Source organism: Psammomys obesus, unplaced genomic scaffold (genome assembly GCF_907164565.1).
Source record: "Psammomys obesus unplaced genomic scaffold, mPsaObe1.curated_primary_1811, whole genome shotgun sequence".
NCBI lineage: Eukaryota > Metazoa > Chordata > Mammalia > Rodentia > Muridae > Psammomys > Psammomys obesus.
In genome coordinates, this window is record NW_026596131.1 from 15,344,035 (window position 1) to 15,357,392 (window position 13,358).

The 13,358-nt window shown below is 57.2% G+C and overlaps 1 protein-coding gene and 1 long non-coding RNA gene across 2 annotated transcripts; one reads left to right on the plus strand and one right to left on the minus strand.

The window, feature by feature from the left end:
* Positions 1-804: 804 nt before the first annotated feature.
* Positions 805-7,835, plus strand: Slc25a10 (solute carrier family 25 member 10). Its single transcript, XM_055592189.1, has 11 exons — positions 805-1,089; positions 3,488-3,607; positions 3,963-4,077; positions 4,167-4,215; positions 4,447-4,488; positions 5,343-5,386; positions 5,488-5,558; positions 5,802-5,894; positions 6,056-6,133; positions 6,545-6,601; positions 6,694-7,835. The coding sequence occupies exons 1-11, from the start codon at positions 1,000-1,002 to the stop codon at positions 6,793-6,795; spliced, it is 861 nt and encodes a 286-aa protein (XP_055448164.1). The 5' UTR covers positions 805-999; the 3' UTR covers positions 6,796-7,835.
* LOC129665494 (uncharacterized) lies at positions 5,388-9,965 on the minus strand. Its single transcript, XR_008718383.1, has 2 exons — positions 9,612-9,965; positions 5,388-5,644 (listed from the first exon to the last, which is right to left on the minus strand). It is a non-coding gene; the product is annotated as an uncharacterized LOC129665494 (long non-coding RNA).
* Positions 9,966-13,358: the final 3,393 nt, after the last annotated feature.

Genomic DNA, 13,358 nt, shown 5'->3' on the forward strand with positions numbered 1-13,358 from the left:
GTGTCTTTGCTTTTTAAATGTGCACTGGTGTTCTCTGTGCGCTCCTGTCTGTGTGGGGGTGTTGGATCCCCCGGCCTCCGCTTCGGGCTGCTTCCGCTTCAGTGGTTGCTGTGTGGGGATCAGCACACCCTAGGGGAGCTAGTAGACCCTGCATTCAAAGGGCTCTGCCCAAGAAGACTGGCCGACTCAGCGCAAGAAACAAACGAGACATGCGGTTTTGTGGGGTTTGGATTTCTTTGCGGGTTGGGAAGTGGAGATGGGCTTCTCTGTGACCATGCAGATTGGAGCTGCCCCCTTGGAGCCCGGGCCAGCAAGCCATGAAGGATCCACAGCCCAGAACCTTCTCCATGGTGGCTGCCCAGGACTGTCCACAGCAAGGCTCAAGCTGGGCTGCGCTTGGCAGGGACTCATTGGGTGTAGGCATGGGGGAGGAGCACCTTGTACTAAGAGCCTTTTGTCCCTGCGTTCTATTTAATTTGCGAGCTGGCCTCAAGGTTTCCATCCCCCCTCTACATCTGGGCGGGGGCTGGGCCCTCGAGGGGGATGGGGGACAGCGGGCCAGTGCTGCAGTGCGCGTTCATCGCCGGGGTAACACGAACTCAGCACAAGGGCGCAAGTTCGGGCTCTCGTTAGAGGGTGCTGGCAGGAAACCAGGCTCGCGATGAACGGACAATGGCCGAGCAACTTCGGATCTGCGACCCAAGCCATAACCTGGGCAATGGAGGTGGTCACGGGCTAGCTCTAGGAGTTTCCCGGTCGTCTCTGGCCAGCCAAGGGCCTCGGCTCCTAGCCGCGACCGCTTTAAGAAGAGAGGCGGGGTCTCCCAAGGCCGGAGTCCCACGGCGGGCGGAGTCCACCAGGCCCCGCCTCTGGGGCCGCGCGGGCGCATTGGCTGCACGGGGCGCGGGCGCTCGGTGGCACTTTGAACGAGGCGTGAAGCGGCTGGAACCGGAGTTACGGTGCTGACCGGGGTCCGGCCAGGTCGCTGCCGCCCTGACCATGGCCGAGGCACGCGTGTCTCGCTGGTACTTTGGGGGGCTGGCTTCCTGCGGGGCCGCCTGCTGCACGCACCCGCTAGACCTGCTCAAGGTGAGGCGAGTTTCAAGGCCCGGCGCCCGCGAGAGCGCTAGGCGCCGGGGACCGTCCCGGGCCTGGCGCGTACAGGGCGCTCACCGCGGCCGATGCCTGACTGCGCACCCGGCAATTACAGCCGGCGACGCCCACGCCGGCCTGAGCCCGGCCGCCCTGCTGTGCGCTGCTGGCCCTGGGCCTGCGGCCGCCCCTACGCTGACTTCCCATTAGGCAGCGGTGGAAAATCCCCGGGGACCCCCTGCGGATGGCGTCCGCAGGTGACCGACAACCAAGCCTCAGAGGGGACATCCCCGCTCGTCGGCTTACCTGCTCGTCCCTCCCAGTGTTAACAGATGGCTGTCCAGCCTCAGCTCTGCGCTTTAATACCCGTGTGAATCTGCTGCTCGGAGCCATGCCTTGGCCGCAAACACTCTGGTTAGAAGTTGTGCGGAGAGTTAGAGTGGGTACAGGTGTTGAGACCTGAAGAGCAGCCTGGTCGCGGCCCACCTGATCACTCCTGCCTGCCGGGTGCTCAGCACCACCTTCCTTGCGCGGTGGAGATGTGAGGCTAGGTAGTCGGTGGTGTGACCTCGGGCATGCGCTTCGGGCTGCTTCCGCTTGAGTGTGGGAATCAGCACACCCTGGGTGAGCTAGGGGACCCTGCGTCCAAAGGGTTCTGCCAAGAAGACTGGCCGACTCAGCGCAAGAAACAAATGAGACACGCGGTTTTGTGGGGTTTAGGTCTTGCGTTTTTCTTTAAAGATGAATTCGGTGGTAGCGCACACCTCTAATCCCAGCACTTGTGAGGCACAGGCAGGCAGATCTCTGAATTCGAGGCCAGCCTGGTCTACAAATCGAGTCCAGGACAGCCAAGGCTACCCAGAGAAACCCTTGTTTTTCCTTTAAAAAATTGCTTATAGGGCAGACTAAGACAGCACTCTTCCTGTTCCCCAGGGCCAGTCCTGGCCAGGCCTGATTCTGCGTTAGCACAGAGAACAAAGCGCTCACCCACTCTACCCAGTAGCTCTGACTGCTACTACAGGGTGGCTTGTGGACAGAGCATTCACGCTGGCCGCCACCTCCCTCAACCCCCACGCTGGATTGTCCCCGAGGTCTGAGCTGGTGATCTAGCCTCGGGCAGGTTCTGCCACTTCAAGCTTTTGCTGGGTACCACGGGGACTGAAACCCGCTTGTCCTGGCAGTGGCCTAACAGGCCCGATCCCCAGGCCCTGCCTCCGGCAGTGCTGTAAGGCAAAGGTACTTACTGTTCGGGAGGGCCTGCTTGGGGGTCTTCACTGAGTGTGCCTGCAGCCCTCTCCATCATGAGGGTCAGGCTAGATGGCTAACCTGGACGTGGGCCCTCGGACCTCCCAGCCACCTTGCTCCCAGCCAGTCCTCTTGAGTGTTGGCTGCCCATGAGGTAAAGGCTCCTGGTGGTTGCTCACTGTCCAGGTTCCTTTTGGGTTTCAGTGCTGCTCGGCCCCACCGCCACACAGAGGTTTTCTCGGTGCCTAAGGATCAAGAAAGGCTGCTGTGGTAGCATGGACACCCTTGGACCCATGCCAGCAGACAGTGCCCAGCCACAGGACAGACAGTGGCCAGGGCACTCCAGTGAAGTCTGCTCACGGAGACCATTTGATTTTGTTTTAATAAGACAGGCTTTTCCTGTACCTCAGACTGGCATCAAACTCATGATCCTCCTGCCTCAGTGACCTGAGTGTTAGGGTCACATGCCTGAACTGCTATGCCAGCTTTGAAAACTTGTTTTGAAGTTGCTTGGTGTGTCCACTTTGCCCTGGTGTGGTCCTGGCATGCACAGGGACCGTTGCCCTCATAGCCCCGTTCCGTGGTTGGGCCTTGGCCTCTGGCCTTGGCCCACAGACTGAGGATGGCACCCCTGTTGCTGAGTACCAGGCCCCTCTGGCCTTGCCATCTCAGCTGTTTCCCTGTCCCCTCTTTTGCATAAGTGTACTTGGGGGCCGCCTTTGGTCATGGACCAGCTTCTTTGGGGTCAGGACAAGGGCTGATACAGGAATGCTCACGACCAAAGATCCTGAGCCTGAACTCAGGTCACCAGGGCCCAGGTGGGGGAGGGGTGTGTAGGAGTGAGGCAAGGTCCTGAGGGGCAGTAATTGCCACTCCTATAAAGTAAAACACCGTTACAGGCTGAGGAAGAGGCACACCCCACCAGCCTTGGGAACCCCTGTCTTAGTCCTCTCACCTCAGGGGTAAGAGGTGCTGATAGCACAGGGCCCACGGAGTACAGACCTGGAAATGATTGGTTCTGGTGGTTGCCTCAGTAGAGCTTTCGTGCAGGCCCAGGTCTCAGCCTACTGCAGCCTAGTCTCCACCAGCTGCGGCCGGGGCAGAGCTCTGCTGTGCAAGCTCTTACCCCACCTGCCCTGCCCTCCCACAGGTGCATCTGCAGACCCAACAGGAGGTGAAGCTGCGCATGACTGGAATGGCCCTGCGGGTGGTGCAAACCGACGGCGTCCTGGCGCTCTACAATGGCCTGAGCGCCTCGCTGTGCAGGCAGGTATGTGCACGGCTCGTGGCGCCTGACCTGGAGCCTTTCTTTCTCCCTTGTTGACATCAGGTTCTCGGGTCCTGGGGGCCAGTCCTTACAAAGGAGCCTTAGGGAGCTCCAGCTGCTTTCCCTTCCCCTTCAGATTAGCACAGATGAGACACAGGGCGGTACAGGGCAGGGGTCAGCCTTCCACTTCAGGTGGGAAAACCCGGGCTGAGGAGAGCCAGGAGCAGCCTCTGGGTTTGTGAATAGGCTTGGCTGCTTGTGAACTCAGTGGCCTTAGCGTGGCCCGCTGGGTGTTCCCACGGTCACGGGATTGGGCTGGGTGAAGGGCCCAGTACTCTGAGCCGGGCCCCCTCCCCAGATGACCTACTCCCTGACTCGGTTCGCCATCTACGAGACCATGCGGGACTACCTGACCAAGGACTGCCAGGGGCCTCTCCCCTTCCACCACAAGGTGTTGCTGGGCGGCATCAGCGGTGAGCACTGGGAGGTCAGGGCGTGGCCGGGCCAAGACCCAGGACTCAGGAACCATCACGTGTTGGCCCTGGCATTCTTGTCACCGCAGGTTTGACTGGAGGCTTCGTGGGGACCCCAGCAGATTTGGTCAATGTCAGGTTTGTACGAGCCTCTCAGCCAAAGTCAAGGGCTTGCCTGTTCCCCAAGCAGGCAAGCCTTTGCCCAGGTTACTCCTGAGCTCTGCAGGACACTCAGCCTGGGTCTGTGGAGGAGCTGGGTCCCACATGTGCCTCCCCTGACGCGGGTGGGACCCCAGCCAGCTGCCCTGGGCCCTGGGAGCTAATGTTTTTTCAACAGGGCACCCACCCCTGCCTGTCCTGCCGTTTCAGGATGCAGAATGACATGAAGCTGCCCCTGAGCCAGCGACGAAAGTGAGTAGGCAGGGGCTCTGGCCAGGTGGGGGACAGTAGAAGTGAGAGACCAGGCCAGAGAGGGCCCCGGAAACTCTGCTGCGGCCTAACGAGGATCTGCCATTGCTCGTGGGTCACATGGAGTAGGTAGCTGGTGGCTTTAGAAAGGTCGCCGCGTACAGTCGCCCTGTGGGAGGGAAGAGCCTCGAGAGGCCGAGGGCTGAGTGCCCACACCTGCCTTCGGGAACCAGGACTGTCGTGTAGGCTGCTCTTTGGAGTTGAGGATAGCGCTAGTGCTCCTCAGGTATCTTCGGGCAAGGTGTCAAAGCCCATGGGGTAGGGCACAGGGGAGGAGCCGCCAGCCAGGAGGCCTGGGAAAGGCCAGCCCCGCACAGCGTGGGGCTTCGGGGTCAGCGACCTCTCCAGCAGCCACATGCCTTTCCCAGCAGGCCTAGCATCCACTCCTATCACAGTCAGAGCCAGCGGTCTCCCATTTTCCTTCACCTTAGGGAGTCCAGGCTGCTTCTAGTCTCCCTCCCCCGGTTGCTCAGGCTGTCCATGATTGAACGCCAGATCCTCCTGGTCCCATTCTGTAGCACAGGCTGGCCCTGAACTCATGCTTCAGCCTGAGTGCCTGCCAGGCCTGCCTAGGTTCTGATTGGCTTCCCCTTGGATCCTCCAGCCAAGAGGGCAAATGACGATCCTGTGTGCTGGGAGGCATTCCTGAGTATTCCCGTTGGGGGGAGTGTATATTCCCCTTTGTGAAACCCATCCAGGAGCCTGGTGCCCCGAGATGGGGGTGGGGCTTTTTCTGGGGTCTCGGGCAGAGCAGATGGCTGTGCTGAACCTCACTGACCCAGCTTTGCTACCAACAGCTACTCTCATGCCCTGGATGGTCTGTACCGTGTGGCCCGTGAAGGTAAGAGGACCGTTACTTTATTGTAAATGCGGAAAACCACGTGCAGTGCTAGGGTGGCCTGCCAGCGGGACTGTGACGTCTCCTCTCCCTTCCTCCTGCAGAAGGCCTGAAGAAGCTCTTCTCTGGAGCAACCATGGCGTCCAGCCGCGGGGCCCTCGTCACGGTGGGCCAGGTGCGCTTCCCATGCAGGTGGCTCTGGTGGACAACATCTGTTGCTTCTGCCCTCTAGCCCCAGGAATCACAGCGTAGCAGTGAGCGCTGGGGACGGGCAGACAGGTGGGGTCAGCAGCAGACCCTCACCTGCATGTCCAGGTGTGATGGAGGCAACAGCAGCTGTTTTCACGGTGGACCCTGTCCACTCTCCTTGGACCTGGGGGTTCTCTTTAGCCATAACTGTCCCTGTTCCCACATGCAGCTGTCCTGCTATGACCAGGCCAAGCAGCTGGTCCTCAGCACTGGGTACCTGTCTGACAACATTTTCACTCACTTTGTCTCCAGTTTCATTGCGGTAAGTGCTCCAGCTGGTGGGGGGGAGGGGTGGCAGGGCTTAGTTCAAGGAGCAGGCGGAGATGATTGCTGTGCCCCCTGTCCTGGGGACCCAGGTCTTTTAAGGGGGCATGAGGGTTTGAGGGGGCCTGAAGGTCCATTGGTGACAAGTTTCCTCCCCAGGGTGGGTGTGCCACATTTCTGTGCCAGCCCCTGGATGTGCTGAAGACCCGCCTGATGAACTCCAAGGGCGAGTATCAGGTAGAGATGGGACTGTGGACTCCAGGGCTGGTTTGGGTTCCTGCCATCTACAGCCATGCTCCGGGCCAGAACCTCCCCACCCTATCTCGATGAGTTTGCTTCCCCCGGGGCATGGGGACCCCTCCAGTTGCTCAACTCTTGTTAGCACTTGCCAGGGGGCCGGGTTGTACTTTTCCAAGGCCTTAGCCTTGGTTTATACCAGATTTCTTCCACAAGTTAGCAGAGGAACTTTTCACACAGCCCATAGAGTCCAGCCAGCGCCTGGAGAGCCGGTCTGGTTGGTTCTCTCTGCGGTCCAACCGCTTGGCCCATGTGGCTTTTACTCTTCTGTTGATGTCACAGCCTGGGCCTTCAGGCTATGCCATGTCCCTGGGAGCACTCAGAGCCACCTGTGCCCTCTGTGCCTCCCAGGGTGTTTTCCACTGTGCGATGGAGACAGCAAAGCTTGGACCACTAGCCTTTTACAAGGTGTGTTGGTACGGTGGGGATGGAGGGCGGGGAGACCAACTGGGCCCAGTCTGCCTGGACCTCACATCTCCACCTCTGCTGTTTTCACCCAGGGCCTCTTTCCCGCCGGCATCCGTCTCATCCCCCACACCGTGCTCACCTTCATGTTTCTGGAGCAGCTCCGAAAGCACTTTGGCATCAAAGTGCCAACCTGATATCGCCAGGGACATGCGCGGCCACTGTGCTGAGCTTCCTGGAAGAATGGGAAGGGAGCAGACGCCCCTCCTCCTTGGCCTGGGCCCGTGCTGTGTCCCCCAGCAGGCTTCCCACCCTTGGGCTGCCTCAGCCAGGGCTTGCTTTAGCGTCCTTGGTCCCTTCCTGGGCCCCCTGCTGTTGCACCTCTGCCCTACTTGCTCCCAGGCTCTCCACATTGGGCTGTCTTCCCGCCCCATGATTCACTCAGGAGACCAGGTGTGGCCCAGGCTGCCGTCACTATCCCCACCTCTCTGGTCGCTGCCCTGCCCCGCACGGCAAGCAGGGAGAAGTTGAGTGCACTCTCCGCTCCCGCTGGCCGTTCGCTGAGCCATTTCCAGCCAGACCCTGAGTGGTGTGGCAGGGTACAGACCAGGGCAGCGTCTGCCACGCAGACAGCTCGAGCACCCGGGCCCGCATGCACTGCCGTCATGAGAGGGACCGCCATGTAGTGCTCTAGAGAGAGTGCCTTCAGGAGAGGTGCAGCCTGCAGCACAGACCACCAGCAAAGGCCAAGACAGTGGGGTCCAGAGCTGGTGCCTGGGGTTCCCACGCGGGCCTCCTGCTTGCAGGGTCGGCTGCTTTAGTCGTCATTTTCACTGACCCCTCCCACGCAGCAGCCGAGGCCAGCACCAGGAACTGGCTATGTCCCTTACACATCTGTGTCCTCCCTTTCCCGGCTTCCCCAGGGGGCAGAGCTGAGGCCATGGATTGTATGTGCTTTCCCGAGACTTGCCTCCCTGTGTGGCCGTGGTCCCCCTCGTTATCCCTCAGGCTTCAAAGCAGCCTGCCTTCCCTCAAATGAGGTTGGGTGGCTCTACATGAGTTTGGGCCTTGTGCCTGTTTGCCCCTCACAGTTCCCTCAGCACAAGGCCCTTGCCCTGGCCCTACCCAGGAGGTGGCAGTGGGCCCAGAGGCGGTGCCTGCTCTGCTCTTCGGGGTCTAATAAACGGCGAGGCCTGGGAGACCACGTCTTCCCTGCACGCCCCTCACCAGCTCTGAACTCTGAGGTGCTGGCTGTTCTTTGAGCTCTCGCTGTTTAGGGTGACACAACTGCCAAATTGGGGCGGGAAAACAGCGTGGAGATGGCCACCTCAGCCACAGTAGCGGGTGCCACTAGAGTCAGTCCCCAGGCAGCTGGCCAGCGAGTCCAGGAGAACCAAGGAGGCCCCGGGTCTACAATGAGTGGACACAGACTGAGGAGCCCAGGCTGTGAGGGCTGGGCTGGGTGGGAATATTCCAGGTGTGTAAGCAGAAGCAGGATGTCAGCTGGGGCTGCCAGGGCTACAGTTCTGGGTGTCCCCAAAGCCACCCTTATAAAGGTGGCTGGATCAGAAGAAATCCAGTGAACCTCAGGAGCCACCGCCACGGACTGTCACACCCTGGATGCTCTGGACGTCCCTAGGACACTGTATTTGCATAAACCACAGTGGTCATCTGCTGCAATGCAGTGTGGCATGAGCTGGAAACGTGAGAACCAGAGCCTGAGGGTTTTCAGCCTCCACTGCTGGTCAGACCCCATTTTGCACTTGCTGAGTGAGCGCAGTGGTGGCCACAGTCCCAGCCTTGCCCGTGTCCCTTCACAACAGGAAGGTCGCCCCAGCTGGCCTCAGACAAGTATGGACCAGCTTTGTGTAAAGGTTAGGTCTGTGAGCCTGGCACTTGGAGGCAGAGGCAGGCAGATCTCCGAGTTCAAGCCCAGCCTGGTCTACGAAACGAGTCCAGGACAGCCAAGGCTACACAGAGAAACCCTGTCTCAAAAAAAGTGGTGGCACACTCAGGCGGATTTCTTGAACTTGAGCCTGATCTAGACAGCAAGTTCCAGTCCAGGCAAGGCTACATTGTGTGAAACCTTGTCTCAAAAAAAAAAACCACAGAAGTTTGTACTGTGTGTGGTGGCTCATACCTGTAACCCCTGCACTTGAGAGAAAGATCGCTGTGTTCAAGGCCAGCCTTGGCTGCTCGCCGACTGATGTCCTGACTCCAGGGGCAGGTGGGTGCCTTGTGAGTGGTGCCAGGAGGTCCAGCTCTGAAGGCAGTGGAGAAAATTACAGTGTCCTGCCTTTTGGCCACATAATTGGATATGGTGACAATCATGGCTGCATCCTGGGTTGGCATCCCTCCCTGGGGTCTGGTGGGGTAGTGCATGAGAGTCACAGATGGGTAGGACTCTCTAGGCTAGAGGTCACTCATGCTGTTCCCCAGAGGAGCGGTTTCTCCAAACCCCAACCCAGTTCCAAGAACTTGCACCTAAACCGGAAATCATGGGCTGTTGAAGCTGTTCACGGAGCAGCTTGGACATGGAGCCCAGGATAGGCCTCTGTGGCATGGGGGCCACCGGGGAAGCTGATACTACACCCAACTACCTTCCTCTCAGGCTGCCTCACAGCCCCGCCCAGCAAAGCCTGCCTGGAGGGGAGGAAGTACCCAGCCTGGTTTGGTGGGGTTAGGCCTGGCAACAGGCCCTCCAGGGCAAGGTGCATAAGCTAAGGTAGGTACCTGCTTTCCCTACCACAAGCAGCTGCTCCCTGCATGGAGAAGGCAGGTCAGAGAGCACGCAGAGAGGGGGTGCCATCCCAGGGGAGGAGGGCAGCGCACCAGCCTTGCCTTGGGTTGTAGGCCCCAAAGCTAAGAGCCAGTGTCCATTTGGGCCCTGGGCTCAGCTCCAAGGCCTGAGCTGTCAGCACTTTTCAGTGACCCTTAGGTCTCTTCCCCTACGGAATGACTTTATGGTTCACCAATGACGACTATAGTAACCAAAGGTAAACAGTACTCTTACCAGAAGATGTCAGCAGAGATGGAGGATGTGCACAGAGGGAATCGGCTCTTCTGTGCTTGCCGTGTGCACAGGAGCGGAGTTTTCATCCTTCGGATGCTGGGGCGAGGTCAGCACAGGCCTGGTGGCCAGCAGCCAACCCAGTCCAACTGGCCGGACCCTGGTAGGTCTAGTGAGAGACAAAAAAGGTCTCAAAAAAGGTTGGGGGAGGGAGACGCTGAACATTGACCTCTGACGTCTAAACACGCACATGGGCAAATGCAGCCTCATAATCGTACACAAAGATCTTTCAACACGTGATGCCATGAAAGCTGCCCACACAACCGGGGATAGACAGGGTTTCCCTGTGTAGCCCTGGCTGTCCTGGAATCACTCTGTAGACCAGGCTGGCCTGGAACTTGATTTTAACTTTAAAAAAAAACTAAAAACCTCAGTATCGATAAAAAGGTTGCGTCACAGGCACCACACAGCAATCACAGCTGTGTGACTGGTAGCTGGTCTTTGACAAGACCATTTCTTTGAGCCAGGCTTGTGTGGGACTTCAGGCGATGTCAGTGCAGAAGGTTAAGTCCCAGGCTGTCAGGGCAGCTGTCTCTGCCAGCTAACTCTGGGGGAGTGTGGAGCCACCAGGGAAGCTCCCAACCTCCTGGATTTGAAACCAGGTCTTGCTGTGTGTTGTAGCCCAGGACGACCTGGTATTCACATAGCCCAGGTTGGCCTCAAAAAGCCATCACTCCTTTGGTTTCACTCTCCCAAACTCTGAGACTTCCGGCTCCCAGTTTTCACTTTTGTTCGGTTTTGTTTCATTTGAAACAGGTATCCTGTCTGAGTTTGGATTACTAGTGCTGTGATGTAACATCGTTCTCCAACACCCTTCATTATCCAAGAAGTCAGCAGCTGCTGAGAAGCCAGGGGCATCCTGCTTCCTAGCTTGCTCCCCTCCCACCCCCGCTGGCATGTCGAGCATGCTCTCTCATGGAAGCCAGAACCACCTTTCCAAGGATGGCCCCACCCATTGGGCTGGGCCCTCCTGCATCAATCAGCACTCAGCTAATTAAGAAATGCCTTTTTTATTATTATGTAATCAGTGTTCTTGCCAGAAGAGGGCACCAGATCTCAATATAGACGGTTGTGAGCCACCATGTGCATGCTGGGAATTGAACTCAGAACCTTTGGAAGAGCAGACAGTGCTCTTAACCTCTGAGCCATCCCCCCTGCCCCCTACAAACCCTTCTTAGGGAGGCATCTTTTCAGATGGGATTTCCTCTCAGATGACTCTATAACCTGTGTCAAGTTGGCATAAAATTAACCAGCACAATATCTTTAAGTAGTCAACAGGAGCCTTGAACTCCGGACCCTTCTGCCTCAGCCTCCGGTGTGCTCGGATCACAGGCATTTACCAACACTTTGACCAGTATAGTGTGATCAATAGTTTTAATGGGATTTTGTTGTTTTTTCGGGGGGAGGGGGGAGCTGGCCTCAAACTCAGAGATCCACCTGCTTCTGCTTCCTGAGTGCTGGGATCAAAGACATGCGCCGCCACCACCCAGCTCTGGTTTGTTCATTTGGTTTTGGTTTCTTTAGACAGGGTTTCTGTGTGTAGCTTTGGCTGTTCTGGAACTCACTGTGTAAACCAGGCTGGACTCAAACTCAGAGATCTGCCTGCCTCTGCCTCCTAAGTGCTGGGATTAAAGGCGTTTGGCACCACAGAGTGGTTAATCCTTTGTTTCTTCCTTTGAGGGTTTCTATCAAAGCATGGGTGGCCACTTGCTGTGGCTGGCCCAAGATGTGACAGCCTCTGCTGCCACACCGGACAGGTTTCACTTGTTTCTGCTACTGCAGTTTATAGCTAGTGTGTGTGTGTGTGTGTGTGTGTGAGTGTGTTTGCCACAAGTGTGCTGGTACCTGAGGAGACCAGAAGGAGTCAGATTTCCTGGAACTAGTCACAGACAGTTCTGAGTACTAGGGTACCCTGTCATGGGTAGTAGGAACTGAACTCGGGTCCTTTTAACCAATGAGCCATCTCTCTAGCCCTGTATCTGACATCTTGCCTGTGGGTCTGTGATCTGCCTAGTCCACCACACCCAGGGCTGTTACAGAGAAAGTCTGTGCAGAAAAGAAAAAGAAAGTTAAAAATGCCTTCCCTGTGTGCAAGACATTGAGTGAAAATTGTATTTGCTATAGCTCTGGCTGTTCTGGAGCTCGCTCTCTAGACCAGGCTGGCCTTGAACTCAGAGCTCTACCTGCCTCTGCCTCCCAAATGCTGAGATTAAAGGCAGGCACCAACATCACACCTGGCTTGATGTTAATTTTTTAATTTTAATAAAACTTATTGTGTATGTGAATGTGTAGATGAGGTGACAACTTCAAAAGTGTGTTTTATGTCGTGTGTGGGCGTTTGCCTGCCTGTGTGCCCGTGCACCCGTGTGCCGTGCCCTGGGGGCACTGCAGTCCCGGAGACTGAGGTTACAAAGGGTTGTGAACGCCGTGTTTGTGCCGAGAACTGAAACCCTGTCCTCTTTGAAGAGCACAGCAGGCGAGCTCATGTTTAAAAGCGCATGTTTAAAACACCTCTCTCAGAACCATGCTTGTGTGTTCCCAGCACACAGGAGCTTGAGGCCGGAGGGTTGTCTGGATTTCAGAGCAGAACCAATAAATAAATAAATAAAAAATTCAACTATTGAGGAGCTGAACACCCAAACACTCCTATTTCTAGGGGCAGCAGCTGGTGTCCCAAGATGGAGAACAGAGCAGCGAGTGCAGAGCCGGGTCCCAGGTTGTCCTAACCTGTAGCGCTCCGCCCTCTGTCCGCAGCTGCTGAGCACCTGTCTGCAGGGGCCCTGCGGGGCCTGGGTTCCCTCACTGTGAGGACATGCTCACTACTTGTTGCTCTGTCGTCAAACTCGCACCTGTCTCCAGGTCTAAAGTTATGAGGATTCACCCCTACCTTTCCTCTAAGACAACCCAAAAGCAAATGGCTGCACACTGCGGGTGGAGGGCAGGGCCTGTAGCATTCGGTAGACTGCTTCCCTGTTGAGCATACAATTTCCAGTTCCATCCCCAGCACTTGGGAGGCAGAGGCAGGTGGTTCTCTGCGAGTTCAAAGCCAGCCTGGTCTACAGAGCGAGTTCCAGGACAGCCAAGGCTGCACAGAGAGACCCTCTTAAAACAAGAGGGCTGGAATGTAGCTTCGTGGTAGACTTTGGGCTTACCGTGCATAAGGCTGCAGGGTCCACCTCCAGCCCTAGGAAGGAGAGCGAGGGAGCCAGAAGCTTCATGAGCCAGAGAGCAAGTGAGAGACAGAGGCAGGCACTGCTCTATAGTCCGACTAAGAGGCCACATGCCGCAGCACCAGTGACAAACTGACCAGAGTCCCTCATCAGCTTCATCTTCCTTAACTGTTTCCATGTCCAACTCCAGACCAGTCAGAAGCAAGAGTGACCAGATCACTGTCCCAGGGTAGACCCCTGCCTCCTGTCAGAATGAAGTCTTTGTTTCTCTGAGCTTTGGTTTGTTTCTGAGACAGGGTTTCTGTGTGGAGCCCTCTGCCGCTGAGATTAAAGGCGTGAGCCACCACCACCCAGATTTTTTTTTTTTTAATTTGTTTTGTCAGCCAGGCAAGATGGCACACACCTTGGGAGGCAGAGGCAGGCGGATCTCTGTTAGAGACCAGCCTGATCTACAAATAGAGTTCCAGGACAGCAGGGGCTACACAGAGAAACCCTGTAGGCACACTTATTTTTTTAGGCA